Genomic DNA, 22,735 nt, shown 5'->3' with positions numbered 1-22,735 from the left:
GGTAACATTTGTTTGGTATTTATTTATGTTTACATATAACTGCACTGATAATCTATCAATGACCACAATTCTTTCCTTAGCCAAGCAGCTCCCTCCCTCATAATTTTTACTTTCATTCTCTCGTAAGAGTAATCCATGTTGCTCATTTTGCAATGCTAAGTTACTGAGCCTCAGCTTGTACCTCTGCATCCACATTATTTGCTTTTTTATCACTTTCATTTCCACCATGATTAAGGCAGAAACAGGACAAAACCAATACGGTAAAGTACACGCTACCCCCTAAATATGAATATGATCTCCCCAGTCTTTCCCAAAGAAATTCCAATAACTGTCTTTACATTTGCCAAAAAGCCAATCGATAATTACTTTTACCCGTAGCGGTGTTTCTATATACATTTTCAACATAATATGTTATGGATTACGTGTTTTATCTGATATTTACATTTATACAATACATCCACATTATGTGGAGACAAAAGAGAAACCTAGAAAAGACAGCAGAATGGCAAAGCTCAGTCTCTCCACAATGAATTACCTCATACAGATGTCAGCAGGAAAGTGCATAAGGCGTCTCACCTTCCATAAAATACTGAGTGCTCTGGAATAAGTACAAACCAGCATTAAGTTTTGTACACAAAAATATATATTTTGTAAAAGACATAGAACACACAATGGATGGAAAGAAATCCTGTTTCCATCCAACCCCATTTATTTACAAAAGCAAGTCAAATGAAGTTGTCTGCCAGCCCATTTCTCATCACAAATGTAGCTTCAAAGAAACCTCTCCGAGTCACCAGGCATGGACGACTGTGTTCTGCTCGAGATGGTAGAGTGCTTTAAATACCAACCATAAGCTTTTTTTTACAACATCAAACCCAATGGCCACAATCCACACTTCATTAAGATGACATCAGGACTCTACCGTGCTCATGGCACAGACCACTGGAAACTACATGATGGCTCTCCTAGTAATCCTTTTTCATTTGCCTAGAAAATAAGAAAACAGTTTTGATACAGTTTAAACACTGACTATAGCAAGTAAATGGATTAAAACAAATTTGCTTTCATTTACATTTTCCATAGCAGCTACAAATCACCAAAAAAGGCAGAAACTATCAAACTCTTGACACCACAGAACTTAATTTACAGAGGAGCGAGTTTGACTGAGCTACATAACATTTACTGGAATACTCCAGAATAACACCATTTCACATTCTTTGCCAATACTGATGCTCTGTATAAGAAAGGTCAGAACCGACTATACTTCCTTAGGAGGTTGGCGTCCTTCAACATCTGTAATAAGATGCTGCAGATGTTCTACCAGACAGTTGTGGCGAGTGCCCTCTTCTACGCGGTGGTGTGCTGGGGAGGCAGCATAAAGAAGAAGGACGTCTCACGCCTGGACAAACTTGTTAAGAAAGCAGGCTCTATTGTAGGAATGAAGCTGGACAGTTTAACATCTGTGGCAGAGCGACGAGTGCTGAGCAGACTCCTGTCAATAATGGAGAATCCACTGCATCCACTGAACAGGATCATCTCCAGACAGAGGAGCAGCTTCAGTGACAGACTTTTGTCACTGTCCTGCTCCACTGACAGACTGAGGAGATCGTTACTTCCCCACATTATGCGACTCTTCAATTCCACCCGGGGGGTAAATGCTAACATTATTCAAAGTTATTGTCTGCTTTTACATACATTTTTATTACTCTTTAATTTAACATTGTTTTATTGTATCAGTATACTGCTGCTGGATTATGTGAATTTCCCCTTGGGATTAATAAAGTATCTATCTGTCTATCTATCTATATGGACCCAGGCACCATTGACTACCTTTGTAATCCAATATATAAGTAGTTACACAAATTGCCCTGGTACCTAAACCTAGTAGGAAGATGATGAAGAAGAAGAAGAAGAATCATAATTTCTATGTTGTTTGTATGCTGTGTATCTGAAATGATCGTCACTGGTATAAAACTATTTAAGGACACTGACAGGATGAAGGTAGGCACAAGTCTTCTCATATCTTCATAGACACTATCAGGTCCATACTGGTCAAGCAAAAACAGCTTGGTATCAAAACGTTGCTTCGATAAGCTCATTCCTCACAAACTAGAGACCTTATTGGAGCTCTTAACTTAACAGAGACCACTGAGATGCCATGGGCACCAGCGCAGATTAAGACAAGCCAAAGTTCTAAGTGGAATCAGTGCATCCCTGCTAGCATGTTAGCACTGAAGAAATAGTGAGATCCTCAAAGGCACCTCAAAATGATCAGCGGAAATTATTTTGTCTTTTATTTCTCCCACAGAGTTTCTAGATTGATCAATTAATTTAAAGATTAGACAGCAGAGGGTAAAGAAGGAAGCCAACATCAAAGCGGCACTATTTTCTGTGCAACATAACTTTTCCCACAAAGTCTTGGGTATTCTGCATACTTATTTTTGTGACAGTAGTGCAAAACGATATATAACATAGGAATCAAGCATGAAAGATAACTTCATAAATTCAATCTAAACATTAAAATATAGAGTTGGTGGCAGATCGTTATATTTTGGGACATAGAAAAGACAATAGATAAGATTAGAATTGAAGGGAATGTGTAATCAAGGTGGTGCCTGGTATAATACATTGAAAAGAATTGCATCAAGCCAACCAAGTACCGAATCAAGAGTCGTAAATACAATCAGTTTGGCTTCCTTTATTTGTAAATGTATTTCTAGAATTGTTCAGTCACACTTTGAATGGAACAGTCTGGGCAGCAAGATGTAAGAAATGTGTTAGGGCTCGTTTATACTTCATGCTCATGTTCATCTTGTTCATTATAAAAAAAAATATATATATTAACAAGGCTGAAAGAATTTAGGCCAGCATACTTAGAGCATATTGGTAAAAGTAAAAAAAAATCACGACTAGGCAAGTCTAACCTGAATAGTTTGTATGCCCTTTTTCCCCCCACGATATCTACCTTAACTCTCACCGATTTCAGGCTCATGTTATCCTTTGTTATTTGCTGTTTCAGAATCCAATTCTGTACTTTCAACAGATACAGAAGTCTCTTTTTGTGGCATTTCTTGTAACCCTTTACATTCTGTTCCTGTTTCTTCTCTTTCTGGGGATGAGCCACTACTCTTCATATCTGAAGATGAACTCCATCCTTTCGATTTATTTTTTTTCTTTTTTTCCTTTTTTGATTTCTTCTTTTTACTCTTCTTGTGATGTTTTTTTTTCTTGGTACTAGACATCTGCTCACCCTCACTTGAAGAGGTGTCTGGGCTGGAAAGCTTCCAAGCATGATTACGACTTGTAGATTTTGACCTGCTTCTGGCCCTTTTCCTTGATGCCCGGGGTGACACCGATACCCTTCTATTTTCTCTACTTCTAGATCTGGACCAGCTTTTGTTTCTAGACCTCCAACGTTCACTTCTCCTTTTAGAAGGTCTTGACCATTCTCTACTCCTAGATCTATCAGATCTTGTCTTCTTCCGTCCCTGGCTACGAGACCTACGAGACCACCTCTTGTCCTTGCTTCTACTCCTTCGACCAGCTCGCCTCCTTTCATTTTCTCCATTTCTTTTGTATGTGTTATCTGGACTGGTGCTATTTTGCCTTCTGGAACGATACAGGTGATCAGTAGTTCGATCACGGTTGTCGGAAAGGCGACCAGAGCTCTGAATACTTCTTTCAGGAGATAAATGGTAGTCATGATCTGCCTCCCAAAACTGCCTATTGGGGTTTCGATACACATGCAAAAAGTTGCAATGTTTGCCTCGTGGACACTTCTGCCTGTCAAAGAGACCTGTAATAAAAAATAAACACATATTCATATATAATTCATATATATAATAATCTGCATTTACATTCATTACTTTCTAAATTTATGTTGTACTAAAACAAAGGAACAGAAAAAAATACACATTGTCATGTTTAGTCTCCTGTACAAACATGGAAAAAAGCAATTTCTGAGCTGTATACAAAATTACCAAACACAAAATGTATTTTAATTGATACAACACTGTGGTGATTGATGTTACACATCAAGAAGTTGAGCTAACACAAATACATTACTACAAATTAAAAATAATGTTTGGGTTTGTCTGTTTATAAATATACAAAATCTAGATGAGCAGAACTAGTGAGCTACATCAAAACCTTGACTCTCAATTAAAAACAACCTGTTACAGTTCCCAGAGGAAAATGGATTAACATTTATTTACTGCTTTGATATTTAAATTTAAACTCAAAGTCATTCCAAACACACAGAGAACCAATTAGGTTGTCACTTAAATAAACTGAAGCATCTAGATCGGGGTGTCGTACTCCAGTCCTAGAGGGCCGCAGTGGCAGCAGGTTTTCATTCTAATACTTTTTCTAATCCGCGATCAGCTTTCGTTGCTAATTAACTCCTTTTCCCCTCATTTTAATAGCTCTGTTATTATGGATTCAGTCCTCTGAATTGATTTGTTTCTTCATTAAACGGCAGCCAAACAGAAATGAGATGTGAAACGAGCCAACAGATGATCAGCTAAATTGGGACATCAAAGTCCAGCCAATTTCACTCCAGTTAGTTTCTTAATGAGAAGCCAGTTCTTGCTGTTAACTAAAGCCGTTATTGAATATCATGACTTGTTGCTGCTCTAATTCTGTCACAGCAGACTGTTGATTTTCTGTTTGTTCTAAGACCACCGTTAAGATGTTTTGGTGACCTGAGCAGACTGACATGACCGAGACCTTCACCTTTCTTTATTTTCAGGTGAGTTGGTCATGTGGTGGCTCATTTTGTGTCTCATTATTGTTAAGGAAATAATTAAGGAAATAGAAACAACTTAAGGGTCTGAGTCACGTCAATTAAAACTAAGGCAAAGTTAGTCACCAGCAAAAACGGCTCACTAATTAAGAAAATGCTTAGAATGAAAACCTGCAGCCAATGCGCCCCACCAGGAAAAGAGTTGAGCACCCCGATCTAGATGGTTTGCAAAGCAAAGGCATCCTTACTTGAGAACAACATTCATAAATTCCTGCCATACTGTAAAGGTCTGTGCAACCTTACAAATGGAAAATATGATTTTTTTTATTTTTTATTTTAAATGGCATAAGATATACTTTTATTCTGTGTTGTAATGGGTGGAATGATGTTTATTTTCAATTAATTTAGATGAAGCAACTAGTAAGACATGCAGTCTAAGATATCAAAACATATTTTTCACTCTGTACAGTAATATTATCCTATCCAGCAATACTTCGATCACTGCAGTAAGCCTTGGGTGCATCAGTGGCTCCAGTGCTTTCTGTACTGGTTAACAGACAATGCTGGAACCACCAATATAACCTAAACATGGGATAGACCAAAAACATGTGGCCAAGCAAAGCAGGTGACTAACAATGATTGGTCATGATTAGGGTCTCAGGCCTCCACTTCTTTATTCTAAGTTGAGATATGGGCATGTGGTGAACAGTTTGTAGACTAATTATAAAATGTTTTTCACAGACACAATAGTGATGAGGGATATACAGTATCTTGTCAGTGGAAGATTCCCATTCTTTATCAGAAATTCTGACAGAAAGTTCTCTTTTTCAATACTGCCTCAAATCATCTAGGAAGGAACTTTTCCACAGAGTGGTGGAGTGTAGAAATACTGCTTATATCTTCATTACTGCAAGATAACATATTTCTATCACTGATATTAAAGGAGGACTAGGTAAGCATGGGAAATCTTTCAGCAAAATTTCAGATTCAGTATGTACATGTCTGAAGCATGCTCAACTATTATCGATACAGAAATCAGTCTTCCAATGCCAAAAATCTTAATTTACTGAAAACTGTAAGATTGTTGATAATTGGAAAAAGATGATAATCATACTATTGTGTCTGAGTAAATGTTGAACCATTGTATTCCTGCTAAGTGACTGTAGCTGATGGTAGCTGGTGCACAAAGCAAAAATTATAAAGAGGAACTGGACCTTTCCATAGCCAGGCAAGCCAACACAATTTACTTTTGCTTACCTCCAACAGAATATGTACTGTATATTCACGGCACAGCGGAAGAGCTGGAAATTAAGTACTGCCATGCCCTATCCCCTTTAGATCTTTGTAATATGAGTTTTTTAAATAATTCATTAACAGACACAGAGATACATTTCATTTTCACAATATTATCTCTCCCAGCTAATGTAAGGTGAAGAAAAGACATCTATTAATATCTAGCTTAAACGTTCTAATGGGTTACAAAAAATAGATTTAAATAGCTTTTTACATTTTTTTGTATTGTTCCAAGATATTTAAACTATTGTGAGATAGCAAGAATATATTCTGATCAAATGAAAGCTGAAATGAAAAAATATTGACTGAGAATAATATACTTTTATTCAAGTTTGATGGATAATGAAGACAAATTTTGAAAAGAGGAGGCATGTATAAGGTATGGTTTGGTTTTTATATGGGTTAAACAAACTTCCCAAATACAAGGTGTTCTATGAAAGTTTACACAGCAAAAATGGAAAGAGAACTAAGTGATGGTGGAATGAGATTCATATAAAAGGAATTGTTTTCATTTCAATGAGACCACTTACCACAAATTGCAGTTTTCCATCTTGTTACCGGAGAGAACTCACACTGAAGTTGCCTTCCAGCATACCAACGTCCATTAAAAAGCATGAAGGCTTCTTTGCATTCATCTTCCCTAATAATTCAAACATCAAACTTTGTATCAGAAAAGTAAAGCAAAAATTGTCACCTACAGCAGAGGTTCTCAAACTTTTTTAGCCACTGGACTCGCTTTCATCTATTTTTGAATAGTGATAAGCCTAGACAACATTTAACAACAGTGTACATGAATGAAACTGATGCTTTTTGCATCCGTCAGCTTCTCTTTGGAAAGGAGCTTTGAGGGCATTGGCATGACTTTTCCACTGAAGTGTGCGGTGGGGTTTGTTTCCACTTTGAGTAATGAACGTAATGATAAACGTATTTAATATTGAACAATGTTGGGAAATTCTCAACACGAGTTTTAAGCATATTGATATAAAGCTGTTATACAGAATAAGGGGGTTGTGGTGGGGAAAGAGTGAGATTCCCATTAGTGTGCAATGATAAACATGATTAATATCAAAGAACAGGGGTATTCTTCTCAGTGTCTACAGCGCATTAGTAAATGTCTGTCCCATTGAAACTGGGGTCTTGGTGTTTTCAGTGCACTGATACAACAGTGTGAAATGTGTGAGGGACTCAACTACTGAAATTGTTATCAGTGTTAAAACTGGCAACCCACCAATGATGATTCATGGGTTGAAAAGCACTGAACTACATTGCGTATATTTTAGTCCAGTAGTATGCATTTTTATTCAGAAGTAAATACTTCAGCAGTGTACTAATGTGCATTAATGTATTAGTTTAAAAAGGGTAATGCATGAATTTTCTGCCCTCCATTGTAAACTGGACATAATTAAATGATAATGTTATTGGACACATATTGTTAGGACCCATAATGTGAATCAGCTTGAAACTGTTTTGTTTTACTGTGTATGTATTATGTAATTAATTATTTGTAACTTATTTACCTGTGAACTTGTTAGAGCACGGAGTCTGCACATAATGAAGAATGCTATTTAAAAATACAATTAATTAAACTGAACACAATTTTACTCCATAGCTTAAATTTCCACTTATATGTAATAGCAAATATATTGAATAGTATATTGAATAAGTGAATAGCTATTCAGTATATTACAAGCTATACACTGTTTCTTATTTTTCTACACTACTGCCTCAGATATGCAAGTGTGAGAGACTCACTTTTCACAGATACCATTTACTTCACAACTATTCATAGCAGTCCCATCAATTGTGATCTGCAATTACGTATTATGAAACGCTGTTTGTGAATTAGATCAGTCTCTTTCAGGGTTCACACATGCATGTGGAATTAGCAGCTTTTATGATTTTACAAATGGAATGAAAGGGTACAGAGTTTTGCTGTTCATTACTTAAGGTCCTCAAAACCCACCAATAAAGAAAGGTTCCCGTGGTACTTAGCTAAACATTATATAGCACTACTTGCCTCCTCTGTACTAAACCTGGAACTTTTACAAGGCAAGAATATCTTATTCATATAGTAATAATAAAAAGGGCAAAAATTTATCAACAATTTTTTCTTTCCTAACAAATACCAAAGAAAAGTACTTATGGTTTTGCTGGGGTTGGCATTCTTCAAGTTTAATCAGGGAAGAAATTTACAAAAATTTTATATTTTTCAATTTAATATTATAGCCTGCATGATTTAAAATGCACTGATCATAGTCATTGTCTTTAAACACAAAATAGTTTAGCATTAAGTAAATTTGCAAAGCTATACCATATAATTATCTGATGTAATGAACTATTTATTGCATAGAGCCCCAGGGCTGCAAATACTGTACAACAAATAATTATAATTTGTGGCAACAATTTAAAGTTTAGTTGCCATTAGCAACCGACACCAGAGCTTTTTTATTTTATCTGTGGTAATTTAAGTACACCTTTAACCCCTTTATTGCCATTACCAAGCATTCCTGTGCAGAGTTAACTCATCAGTTATATGTAGGCACCAAACACACAAGTTTATTTGTCATGGCATAAACAACAGGCGCTTTCTCGGTTGATCGATTGATAGATGGTTGCTTGAAAAGAATTTGCAGCCACAGGGGAAAAAAAGAACACAGCATAACCACCCAAAGTAATGCACAGTGTCAGTTTATAGGAGAGAGGGAGAACTTTTTGGATACCAGAAGCAAAGGTGTCAGTAGAGAAATGTTTCCCAACCTTTTTTCTGTGGTGGCACACTTTCTGTAACCCAAAAATTCCCATGGCACACAACAATTCTACCCACTACAAAAAAAATTAAAATCTCCTAAGTGTGCTAAACCGTCTGAAGGATTGGGGCTACCAGAGACAGCATTAGAAAATCAGTTTTGAGATTGGCGTTCACACACACAGCACTTTGTGTGCATTTTTCAAGCTGCTTTGTTGCTTTGCCCGCTCATAAAGGCAGTCTTCTCTCTGCCTCGCTCCAGAGGACAGAAGCAACTCACATGTTCTCTATCCCTCGACTCTGCATGGGTTGCTGGATATATACAGTATAATTTGGAAGCCATAAGTTGAAATGTGATCAACAAACTCTCTACATGTTACACCCCATCTGTAACGTGAAGGGACGGTTTTACTGTAGAGTGATACTGCTGCCTATATGGTAAGTATACAGCTGGTACATAAACATATAGAGTTGGACAGCAGTAGCCATGGACAGTTTTTGTTCTATATTTTGGCTTGTTAGTAAACTCACAAATATGGTCTTGCTTCTTTGACTTTTTTCTTTGACACAGCTGAATATACCTGGTTTTCTTTATAAATTAAATGGTGCCAGAAAAATATTTTTAATGTTTTTCTTATGGTAAAGAGTTATACGTCCATGCCTTTACGTTCCTTAACCAAAGAGTGTGTCTATTGGTGAAAAATAAGGAAGCATAGAGGCCATTCATTATATAATACAGGTTTCTGCAAAGGTTTTACATGCTAAATTTTATAATAATGGCAAAATGTAAAATGACATTTTTTAGAGCGTTTGGTGCATCTCCAGTGGCTCTTTGACTACTTCAACTGATCCTCAGAAATCACATGACGAGTTTAATACGAGTATTAATAACAGTGCATCTGAGTGACCATCTAAATCAAGTGATTAATACACCATTTTAGAAGCTTTTGTCTTCAAGGACATTCTTCTCTTGGGTATGTGATAAAATTGAACAACTGATGTAGTGGGACTTCTTTGCTGTAAAGCTGAACATGAAGTTGCAGGCAGAGCTAAAACTTGTCAAGGGGACAAATCACTTCAACAAACAATTTAAAATACACACATGGCGAGTGTCTGAAATATAAAAATGTTCCTGATTCTGTAAACGTGAAGTCTGCCCCATGGGAGACACCTTAAGCTAGGAACATGTCTAGCACCTATAATAAATTATTATTAAAACCTATTATAAATCAAATTAAATGTATACTGAATGCAAAATAATTTTTTGCACTTGTCACTTACATGCCAAGTAAAGGTAAAAATGCAATGAAAAACCTCTGTATTAAACACCAAGTTTGCACAAATTGTTTTGAATATTGAATTTTCTCTCTTTTCTTTATGTGAATTATTTATATTTGAAGCTAACTTTTCAAGTGCATAATAATGCTAATGGCAGGCAACATCAGCCGGCAGTACTACAAGTTAAGACTGATAACTGTAAACCCCCAATTAAATGAATGTGTGAACAAGCAGACCTTGTTTATAGACACTGCCATTTCATTTGGCTGAAGCAATACAATTATATAATGCTACATTTGAATTTTTACTGAAAGCATCTCAACATGAGCTTCAACTAAGAAAATATTAAATCAATGTGATTAACTACACCAAACCTTTTAAATTAAATCTATACCATACTTTTAAATCAAACCACAACACAATGTCATCTATGTTAGACATTTTAATGTAATGCTTACGTCTGATACTGCACATAGACATTCCCCCTTAGGTGAGGCTCAAAATTGCAGCTGACCTGTGAAAATAAGATTGAAAAATGATAATAAAGTTAAACATTTATTTCCACACCTGTGTAGTTCTTTGTAGTGATGTTTATATTTGAAGCATACCATGGAAGTATCAGGAGCAAGATAGGAACCAACCCTAGACATTATACAAGTATAATCTACTTATCTGTGAATTAAATGTGATAAGCAGATACTTCACTATCTAAAATAATTTCTAAGATTTTAATGCTTAAAAATGTTCAAAACAGGACAATTTTTAGCTAGTCTAACACTAAACAGCTTTTTTGTGCCTGTGATGGAAGTACCACCAGGTTGAGGAACGGCATATTCTTGGATGCTATCAGACTGATGAATACAACATCACTAAATCTGACTGCATATTCTGAGTGATTAATATTACACTTTGCATTTTAGTTTCTCATGAACTAAAACTTTCTGCTACTACCTTTTTTTTCCTTGTTGCTAATTATAGGGCATACTGCCATAATTTCTTTAGCTATAGTTGTTTTACATTATGCATTAATGTTATTTTGTTCAATTTTATGTTGTTATCTGTGATTACCTTTATCATAAAGCTTATATGGTTATGGGGCATTTTTTATAGGTTATCATGTGCACTATTTAATTACCGGGACCAGAGTACTGAATTTAATTTCTGCACATGGCTGTTGGAATCACAATAAAAGATCCTTGATCTGCCCTGTTTTACATTTTTCTATACATATTGTGGCTTTAATGTGATCCAGTATCATGAATTCTAGCTTACTACTGAAGGTAATTTAATGAGTTTAGGTTACATTGGTAAAACTTTTTTTGTGTTGTGTGAGAACATACTTATACAAGCTACCAAAAAATGTAGTGTTTGCTTTAAAACATCACCATTATTCTTTTCATCCTGTACTGTCTGCAGATGCTCTTAAAGGGAATAACAGTAACACCCCTCTTAACAATTTTACCCTTAAGCAAGGATCAAACTACAGCACTAAAGGAATTACTTATCAAAGTTTACCTGATGTACCAAAACCCTCAGAAACACCATGTACTGCACCACAGACTATACAGTTAATATAGTCTGTTATTTCTTTCAAATCAATGATAAACTTGACAACTTATCCAGCACAGTCCTTGAAATTATAAAACTGCACCCAGGTAGAAGTGATTACAACAAACAGTTGTTTCCGTGAGAAGCTTTCTGCATCTGTAGACTGAACACCACCATGATCTTAAAATAATTAACAACTTTGATTGTTTTCTTTAAATTCTTTTTAACCTTGCCTTCTGCATTATGTATTCCTTGTCTTCAATTTAATTGAAGTTATAAATTAACAACATTTAACTTTCTTTATTCAAATACTGCCACTAGGTTAACACTTTAATTTTTCTTCAGTCTTCTTCAGTTTTATATTCACATCCTAGGCCATCTAACTGTATTTCAAGTATGGGTTGCAATTAGCCACATTAACTTGCAGTGTCTTATTTTTTTTAAATAAGTCACATTTTTATACTAATATATATATATATATATACACACACACTGCTCACAAAAATTAAAGGAACTTTTTAAAGAAACACATTAGATACATCAGATCTCAATATGAAGTTGGATATCTATACAAATAACGACAGGGCAATGTCTTTGGGACAAAAGGATGCCAAGTCTTTTAATGGAAATAAAAGTTTTCTGCCTACAGAGGTCTCAGTTGTGTAGACACCCTAAAATCAGAGTGAAATGAAGATGTGGCAGGCTAGTCCAAATGCTTTTCAGTATCTTGTGTGGCCCCCACGAGCTTGTATGCATGCTTGACAACGTGGGGGCATGCTCCTAATGAGACGACGGATGGTGTCTTGTGACATTTCCTCCCAGATCTGTATGAGGGCATCCCTGAGCTGTTGTACAGTCTGAGGAGCAACCTGGCGCCTAATGGACCGAAACATAATGTCCCACAGATGTTCTATTGGGTTTAAGTCAGGGGATCGTGAAGGCCATTCAATTGTTTCAATTCCTTCATCCTCCAGGTACTGCCTGCATACTCTTGCCACATGAGGCCGGGCATTGTCGTGCATTAGGAGGAAACCAGGACCTACTGCACCAGCGTTGGGTCTGACAATGGGTTCAAGGATTTCATCTCGATACCTTATGGCAGTCAGAGCACCATTTCCTATGCAGTAGATGTCTGTGCATCCCTCCATGGATATGCCTCCCCAGACCATCACTGACCCACCACCAAACTGGTCATGCCGAATGATGTTACAGACAGCATAACATTCTCCATGGCTTCTGCAGACCCTTCAATGTCTGTCACTGTGCTCAGGGTGAACCTGCTCTCATCTGTGAAAAACACAGGGTGCCATTGGTGGACCTGACAATTCTGGTATTCTATGGTAAATGCCGATCGAGCTCCACTGCACTGGGTTGTGAGCACAGGGCCCACTAGAGGACGTTGGGCCCTCAGACCACCCTCAAGAAGTCTGGTTCTGATTGTTTAGTCAGAGACATTCACACCAGTGGCCTGCTGGAGGTCATTTTGTAGAGCTCTGGAAATGCTCATCCTGTTTGTCCTTGTCCAAAGGAGCAGATACCAGTCCTGCTGATTGGTTAAGGACCTTCTATGGTCCTGTCCAGCTCTCCTAGACTAACTGCCTGTCTCCTGGAATCTCCTCCATGCCCTTGAGACAGGGCTGGGAGACACTGCAAACCTTCTGGCAATGACACACATTGATGTGCCATCCTGGAGAAGTTGGATTTCCTGTGCAACCTCTGTAGGGTCCAGGTATCGCCTCATGCTACCAGTAGTGACACTGACTGTAGCCAAATGCAAAACTAGTGAAGAAACAGTCAGAAAAGATGAGGAGGGAAAAATGTCAGTGGCCTCCACCTGTTAAACCATTCCTGTTTTGGGGGTCATCTCACTGTTGCCCCTCTAGTGCACCTGTTGTTAATTTCATTAACAGCAAAGCAGCTGAAACTGATTAACAACCCCCTGTGCTGCTATACTTTCATTGACTGATTGATTAAAAGTGTTCCTTTAATTTTTTGAGCAGTATAATATATATATATATATATATATATATATATATATATATATATATATATATATATATATATATATATATATATATACACACACACACACATACATACATATAATATACACACATATACATGCACAGTGTATTGCTGCAGCTCAAAATTTTATTTCTTAGTATTTTTATTTTTTCCAATAGCTTACCACCCATTAAAACATTCTCTCTTACTAAAAGATGTGCAATTGGACTGATTTATGCTTGAGATGTGTCAGCAAGTTTCTTCTCAATTGCCATTTAACCCCCTAACTTCCTTTTGCTATAGTTTGTGTATTTTAACGGATATATTCCACATTCACTTTATCGTTTCACATTTGTATTCATTGCTTATGTTCATCTTTCATTAACATCCAAAAGAATTTTGAAATGAAATTTGTTTGAACATAGATGTTGAATTAGTTTGTTTATACCACATTCTATTAAGTCTTTACTTCTTGTTTATAAAGGATTTATGAAATTTGTTATACTATAATGTGTACTTTGATTTTTTAAGTCATCCATAAATAACAATACTAGCTTTTTTCCCCCAAACGTCACATAAATGTTTGCCTAATATACAGTGAGGAACATAAGTATCTGAACACCCTGCAATTTTGCAAGTTCTCCCACTTAGAAATCATGGAAGGGTCTGAAATTCACATTGTAGGTGCATTCCCACTGTGAGAGACAGAATGTGAAAAAAAAATTAAGGAAATCACATTGTATGATTTGTACAGAATTTATTTGTATTGCCCTGCTGCACATAAGTATTTGAACACCTGGTAATCAGCAAGAACTCTGGCTCTCAAAGACCTGTTACTCTGCCTTTAAAAAGTCCACCTCTACTCCATTTAGTAATCTTAATTAGTAGCACCTGTCTGACCTCTTTAAAGACACCTGTCCACCCCACAGTCAGTCAGACTCCAACTACTACCATGGGCAAGACCACAGAGCTGTCAAAAGACACCAGAGACAAAATTGTGGACCTCCACAAGGCTGGAAAGGGCTACGGGGCAATTGCCAAGCAGCTTGGTGAAAATAGATCAACTGTTGGAACAATAGTCAGAAACTGGAAGAGGCTAAAGACGACTGTCAGTCTCCCTCGGACTGGGGCTCCATGCAAGATCTCACCTCGTGGGGTATCACAGATGATAAGAAAGGTGAGGAATCAGCCCAGAACTACACGGGGGGAGCTGGTCAATGACATGAAGAGAGCTGGGATCACAGTTTTAAAGGTTACTGTCGGTAGAACACTATGCCGTCATGGTTTCAAATCACGTATTGCACGGAAGGTTCCCCTTCTCAAGTCGTCTCATGTCCAGGCCCGTCTGAAGTTGCCAATGACCATCTGGATGATCCATATGCGGCATGGGAGAAAGTCATGTGGTCAGAGGAGACCAAAATAGAACTTTTTGGTCTAAACTTCACTCGCCGTGTTTGGAGGAAAAAGAAGGAGGAGTTGCATCCCAAGAACACCATCCCTACTGTGAAGCATGGGGGTGGAAACATCATGCTTTGGGGGTGCTTTTCAGCAAAGGGGACAGGATGACTGCACTGTATTAAGGAGAGGATGAATGGGTCCATGTATTGTGAGATTTTGAGCAAAAACCTCCTTCCCTCAGTCAGAGCACTGAAGATGGGTCGTGGCTGGGTCTTCCAACATGACAATGACCTGAAGCACACAGCCAGGATAACCAAGGAGTGGCTCCTTAAGAAGCATATCAAGGTTCTAGAGTGGCCTAGCCAGTCTCCAGACCTAAATCCAATCGAAAATCTTTGGAGGGAGCCGAAACTACATGTTGCTCAGCACCAGCCCCGGAACCTGACAGATCTAGAGGAGATCTGTGTGGAGGAGTTGGCCAAAATCCCTGTTGCAGTGTGTGCAAACCTGGTCAAGAACGACGGGAAACGTTTGACCTCTGTAATTGCAAACCAAGGCTTCTGTACCAAATATTAACACTGATTTTCTCAGGTGTCCAAATACTTATGTGCAGCAGTGCAATACGAATAAATTCTGTACAAATCATACAATGTGATTTCCTGAATTATTTTTTTTACATTCTGTCTCTCACAGTGGGAATGCACATACAATGTGAATTTCAGACCCCTCCATGATTTCTAAGTGGGAGAACTTGCAAAATTGCAGGGTGTTCAAATACTTATGTTCCTCACTGTAAGTGAAAATTCAACAAACTCAGTTTGAGATTACCTTTGGTCAGATACAGTTCAGTGATCCTTGATGTGAACAGCATGGTAATATTTAACATAGTTCAAGTGAAAAGTATTGCTCCACCCAGTTTTTAGAAAAATGTACAAAGTTTTGTTTTTGTAGAAAGCAATGCTTTTGATAAACAAGTGTAAGTGACAAAAAGACCATAAAGACAGGGACCCAAATTCTGTCAAAATTGTGTTAAACAGTGTCAAGGGTGCACTCTTTGCTTTTTTCTTTTTAGTATCATTCCAATGCACTGATCTCACCAGATCACTGTGCATAATAAACAATCTGTTTAAAAATACAAAATTACTCTTCTGCCACTAAACAGGAAGAAGGTATACAAGCTTTTTGAGACTTCATCACTTCTGATCATCAATAGATATATTTTTTAATATTATGACCATGTTTACTCCATTCACTTTAGGTCATATGTTTTTGATAAGCTTATGTCATTTCTGACGTGGTTCAGATTAGCTAAAATGAAAACAAGCAGGGACCAGTCTGCCTACCCCGATATATGATTATTATGTATTCGCAGACTGTCTAGTCTATTCTAATTGCACTGTTTTATTTTGTTTTAGAAAGTTAACATACACACAAAAGCAAAATATAATATGCACATATTCGTCTTTAGGGGTGCTACGTCATATAGTAGACTCCACTTGAGCTGAACATCTCATCAAAAGCCTTGCTTGTACTGTGCAACTCTAGCATTTTAATACTGTGTACAACACAACTGGAGTAAAGAGACATTCGTGAAATATGATATGTTAACCAAAGTGCTATGTACTGTATATGTAGTGGATTCACTAAACTGGTGTATATTTTTGTAAATACATTAACTTCAGAACCTACATGGACTACTCTATATATTACCAACAGCACAACGACCAAATGTAGGTGTGCCTGCTTTTCTTGCAAAATGTTGACTAGCAGAGATAATCCAGATTCCCCATTTACTTAGTTCTTTTCATTGAGGAAAGTTGAGGCTGATGCACACTTAACACTCAGTCAACATATTATGCTCATAACATTATTTTTACTTTCTCCTTACATAAAATTTCATATTTATTTATAAATGTTTAAACAGCCTGAATAATACTCCTGCCCAGTAATTAGTTTAGCAAATGCTCTATATGTCATTGTATCAATCACCATCATACAGTGAAGGAAAAAAAAAAAACATACACACGGCCGCACACCATAGAGCAAACCACAGCTGCATTCTTGTGGTTCAATTAGTACGGTTACAATCAATAAACAAACAAAAAAAAAACTATAAAAATATTACCAAGGTATATGAAGCCAAGCCCCCCTCCACCTTTATTAATGCCTTTGCAGAAGGAAAACGTGCATCTTGTACATAATGTGTTCATAAGGACCACATGTCAGTTGGCAGTAACCCAAAGGTACATAGAAAGATGACATTTTCAATTTGGATGACACAAAATAAGCACAAATAGTCACTTTTATTGATACTAAATTTGGTTCTATTTATTTAGCAGGACTACTTTTCACCATGCAGCTGTAAATTAACTTTTGTTATGCTCTGCACACTAGCAGCAAAACCACCTCCCTCTCATTCACTAATGAGAGTCCTGTCTTCAGTTAAAAATCTCAATCCTACATATGTACACCTCACATTTGTGCACTACTGCAGATGTATTTTTTTAATAATATTTGAGCAAAAAATGAATTTATTTCACACAATGTAAGCATATAATAAGATATGCATAATGAAATTGGGTTTATGTGCTTCAATTAATTTGAGATTTTTTTTATGGATGTTTTAATATGGTTTGCTATTATTCAGTATTGGCCCAGGCTGGGCCCCACTGACAACTGTATCATATACTTTGTGATCTCCATTATGAGATTAAAAACCTTTTCTCAACCATCATAACAAGCAAAATGTGTAATGAATAAGTAATAAAAAATGTCATTATTGGGAAGAGCATTCTTGCAAGGGAAGGTCATTAATAAATAATCAATGTTCTAAAAAAAAAAAACCAAAATATACTAGAGCTCCAAAAACAGTTCTCCAAAATGCTTATGCAGTATATCCATGATGAACTTGTTTATAAAAAAAAAAAACAAAAAAAAAAAAAACACCTTTACCTTGAACTGCACAACCTTTCCCACACTCTGAAATTCAGGAAGTACATCTTCATAAAAATCCAGAAATTGTTGATGGATCTCCTCATCACTGTACTCCAAGCTGGCATCAGTGTCATAGTCATCTCTCTTACTTTGTTCCATCCCAAACGTTAAGAACATGCTTCTTATCATGAGCGTTTGACTCGCACTTGGGTGAGGATGCTTACGAGAGCACCTATGAAACAACAAATAGCATAGAAGTAGAGTACTTATGTTAATAAATTCAAAAGGGGAAAAAAACACTATTACAGTTCATAAATAAATTATATTTCATAGTACTAGTGAACATAAAATGTAGATATTTTTAGGCATATTAAGATAAAACTTACCATAGACTGAAAAATGAATAAATATATATATATATATATAAATATATATATATATATATATATATATATATATATATATATATATATATAAATATATATATATATATAAATATATATATATATATATATATATATATATATATATATATATATATATATATATATATATATATATATATATATATATATATATATATATAAATATATATATATATATATACACACTAATAAAAGGCAAAGCCCTCACTCACTGACTCATCACTAATTCTCCAACTTCCCGTGTGGGTGGAAGGCTGAAATTTGGCAGGTTCATTCCTTACAGCTTCCTTACAAAAGTTGGGCAGGTTTTATATCGAAATTCTACGCGTAATGGTCATAACTGGAAGCAGTTTTCTCCATTTACTGTAATGGAGATGAGCTTCAACGCCGTGGGCGGAGTTTGGTGACATCATCACGCCTCCCCGTAATCACGCAGTACATAGAAAACCAGGAAGACCTCAAAAAAGCACTGAAGAAAACATGCATTATATAATTGAGAAGGCAGCGAAACAATAAGAAGCGAGCAAGTGACATATACAACCATATTCATGAGTTCTGCTACTTCGGAAACAAAGCACGATGTAAACCTACACTTTAAATTAAGTTCATAGACAGGCTGCCGCTGGCATTTGTAATTTAGTGCCTGCCCATATAAGGCCATCCGGGTAAATATTCACGGGTGAAGGACTGTGCTTATGGAGAGGAAGATGAGATGGTCAGGGTGGTGTTTGACACAAACTCAGCGAAACTGCGAGAGAAAGTTTTAAGTGCCAGGACTAAGGTAACATTAAATAAAGCTATGGACATAGCACGAGATGGCACCAGCACAGCTGGGAACCTTCGATGCAAGTACACCGAGTGGCTCACGTGAACTGGCGCAGTGCACAGATAAAAGCAACAGTTCCAAAAGCTGAACAAAACCGAAATACACAATTGAAAAGGCAGCAAAAATATGAAGCGTCTGATAAGCATATTCATAAATGCAGCTACTGTGGAAACAAAGCACACGGTGGAAAAAGTCAATGTCCGCTAAAGGAAGACAGTGTAAAAAACCCGTGCATGCAGTGTGTCAGGTCTCAGATAAAGAAGAAGACGAGCTGTTTATTGATGCAGTAAGAAACGAATCGATGAATGAAACCTGTCATCTTTACAGCGATTGACAAACACGGAATGTAACTTGAACACAACACATCCTACAAATACGAACCTGATTGAAAGAAATAATGATAATCAAATCCTTGATGACAGCAACACTCAGTAACACTCACAAAACAAATACTGTATATTGACAGTCATGTTACGTTATTTTTAAAATGTTCCCTTATCTTTTCTACCTTTTTTAACACACTACTTCTCCGCTGCGATACGCGAGTATATATATATGTATATATATATATCCCGCTCTACATACTCGAATAATGGATACTTTATTCGCCATCAATGATTGTTTTGGTAAAGCCATACTCAGTGTATTCATTAGATGAGCGGTAAAAAGTAAGAGCGAGGGAGGATGACTCATTGAGGCATGCAGGCTGTAGTCTTGCGTCAACTCTATCTGAATTGCGCGATCACATTTGAAAAATATATCTTTTCAAGTTCTATTTAGTCCATATGTGTCAAACTCAAGGGCGCGGGCCACATCCGCCCGGCGTGTAATTATATCCGCCCGAGATCATTTTATATACTGTATTATTGTTATTAAAGCCCGGGTATATGAAGCACTGGTAACACAATAAACTACAGATCCCATAATGCAGCGCCAGCGAAGCTAGAGTTATTGCGCACTGAGTTTGCACGGCGCTTTGGTGACTTTGAAGAACAAAAAAAGTCCGTCTACATGCGGCTCGAACCTTGTGCATGTTTGGTAGCACATATCTGTGTTAGAAGCTCTTCTCAGTGATAAAGACTAACAAAACAGCACACAGGAGTCGCCTCACTGATGAGCACCTGCAATCCATCCTGAGAATCTCCACAACACAGAACCTCACACCAAACAGAAACGAACTTGTGGCCAAAAAAAGATGCCAGGTGTCCAGCTCTAAAATGACATATGAGCAAAGACAACTGAATGATTTGATTTGTTATTGCACGTAAGAGCGGGAGTCAACCGTTTTAACAAACAGCGTATTGCACTGATACTGAAATAGCTGTGTGTGTATATATGTAGATATGTATGTATATATATATATATGTGTGTGTGTGTGTGTATGTGTATATATATATATATATATATATATATATATGTATTTGTGTGTATATATGTGTGTGTATGTATGTATATGTGTGTATATATGTGTGTGTATATATGTAGATATATATGTGTATATGTATGTGTATATGTATGTATATGTATATATATATATGACAACAACACTCATCACTCACAACAGTGACAAAACAATTACATTGACAATCAGGTTACGTTATTTTCAAAATGTTTCCTTTTCTTTTCATTGCTTCTTTAACACACTACTTCTCTCTGAAGCCTTGGTATTTTATATATATATATATATATATATATATACACACACATACCGTGCATCTGGAAAGTATTCACAGCGCATCACTTTATTCCAAAATGGATTAAATTCATTTTTTTCCTCAGAATTCTACACACAACATCCCATAATGACAAAAGTTTGAGATTTTTGCAAATTTATTCAAAATAAAAAAATTGAGAAATCACATGTACGTAAGTATTCACAGCCTTTGTCATGAAGCTCAAAATTGAGTTCAGGTGCATCCTGTTTCTCCTGATCATCCTTGAGATGTTTCTGCAGCTTAATTGGAGTCCACCTGTGGTCAATTCAGTTGATTGGACATGATTTGGAAAGGCACACACCTGTCTATATAAAGGTCCCACAGTTGACAGTTCATGTCAGAGCACAAACCAAGCATTAAGCCAATGGAATTGTCTGTAGACCTCCAAGACAGGATTGTCTCGAGGCACAAATCTGGGGAAGGTCACAGAAACATTTCTGCTGTTTTGAAGGTGTCAATGAGCACAGTGGCCTCCATCATCTGTAAGTGGAAGAAGTTCGAAACCACCAGGACTCTTCCTAAAGCTGGCCATACATCCATCCATCCATACATATACAGTAATCCCTCTCTATATTGCGCTTCGACTTCCGCGGCTTTACTCTATCGCGGATTTTAAATGTAAGCACATCTAAATATATATCACGGATTTTTCGCTGGTTCGCGGCTTTCTGCGGACAATGTGTCTTTTAATTTATGGTACATGCTTCCTCAGTTTGTTTGCCCAGTTGATTTCATACAGGGGACGCTATTGGCGGATGGCTTAGAAGCTACCCAATCAAAGCATGTATTACATATTAACTAAAACTCCTCAATGATATAAGATATGCTTCCCGCGCAGTGCTTCATTGTTTGCTTCTCTCTATCTAGGTGAAAATCCGTGAAGTAGAAACCATATGTTTGTATGGTTATTTTTATATATTTTAAGCCTTTATAAACTCTCCCACACCGTTTATAAATATTCCCCGCAGAGTTATACAGCATAATCCCTTTGTATTCTCTTAAATATTAGGTAAGATTCATTGAAATTATGTATATAAACACGCTGTTTATATTAAGTAAAACCTAAATATTATTTTAAAGATATTGAGTGTCTCCGATATCACATATGTTACAGCCATTACGATAGACAAGCCACCGGCAATAAATACGTACAATGCAAGAAAAATAGTATACAGCAAATGTGTGTACAGTGACACTAAATGTACGTACATGTACTAAGTACTGTAAGTAGAAAATTAATTATGGTTACTCACCAACAATGACACGATGACTTGTCCGATAACAATGAGTTTAATTTTACTGCACAACAAAGGAGAGCGTTACAGTTCTTCCAAAGGAGCCACTTCAGGCAATTGTGTAGCACTGCCGTTCTTCTTCATCTTCTGGCAGTCTTCAATCCAAATCCCTAAAGCAAATTCTATCCAGACTACTGCCTTATTACATCCACTTACAACTCGTTTTGCACCCTGGTTAAAAGGACACTGCGGCCGTAGATCTTATATTCCTTTCCTACTTTTTAAATAAAAAGAAACGTAGCCTTTAACAAATCCAAAACGTTTACCTTTTCGGCAATCATTAACATCTTCCGTTTGCGCTTGGGCACGACCCCTGAAGCAGTAGCAGATCGTTTTGGAGCCATAATGAAGGGCTTGACTATGCACAAAGATAAACGCAAAAGAGCACAACTCTTTACACAGTGAAACACGTTGATGCTGAATGAGCGAGACGAGACTTACTGGTTAACACTGCATTCAGCAGGCAGGAACTTAACTGCGTGCTCTGATTGGTTAGCTTCTCAGTCATCCGTCAATAGCGTCCCTTGTA

At 36.8% G+C, this 22,735-nt stretch overlaps 1 protein-coding gene across 4 annotated transcripts in view; it reads right to left on the bottom strand.

Moving 5' to 3' along the window:
• Positions 1 to 625: 625 nt before the first annotated feature.
• zrsr2 (zinc finger (CCCH type), RNA-binding motif and serine/arginine rich 2) overlaps positions 626 to 22,735 on the bottom strand; it is a 49,585-nt gene continuing 27,475 nt past the window's right edge. For 2 of the 4 annotated variants that reach the window (XM_039745002.1, XM_039745005.1), the window contains exons 8-11: positions 17,964 to 18,177; positions 10,520 to 10,575; positions 6,568 to 6,677; positions 2,960 to 3,796 (exon numbers count right to left, since the gene is read on the bottom strand). In XM_039745002.1, coding sequence (XP_039600936.1) covers positions 2,994 to 3,796; positions 6,568 to 6,677; positions 10,520 to 10,575; positions 17,964 to 18,177 — 1,183 coding nt within the window. In that variant the 3' untranslated portion in view covers positions 2,960 to 2,993. Of the gene's footprint in view, positions 988 to 2,959; positions 3,797 to 6,567; positions 6,678 to 10,519; positions 10,576 to 17,963; positions 18,178 to 22,735 lie in introns of those variants that run through there. The other 2 variants (XM_039745003.1, XM_039745004.1) reach the window with 2 other exon arrangements.

This window comes from Polypterus senegalus, chromosome 2 (assembly GCF_016835505.1).
Source record: "Polypterus senegalus isolate Bchr_013 chromosome 2, ASM1683550v1, whole genome shotgun sequence".
Taxonomy (NCBI): Eukaryota; Metazoa; Chordata; class Cladistia; order Polypteriformes; family Polypteridae; genus Polypterus; species Polypterus senegalus.
This window is presented reverse-complemented; position numbering and strand designations above follow the sequence as displayed.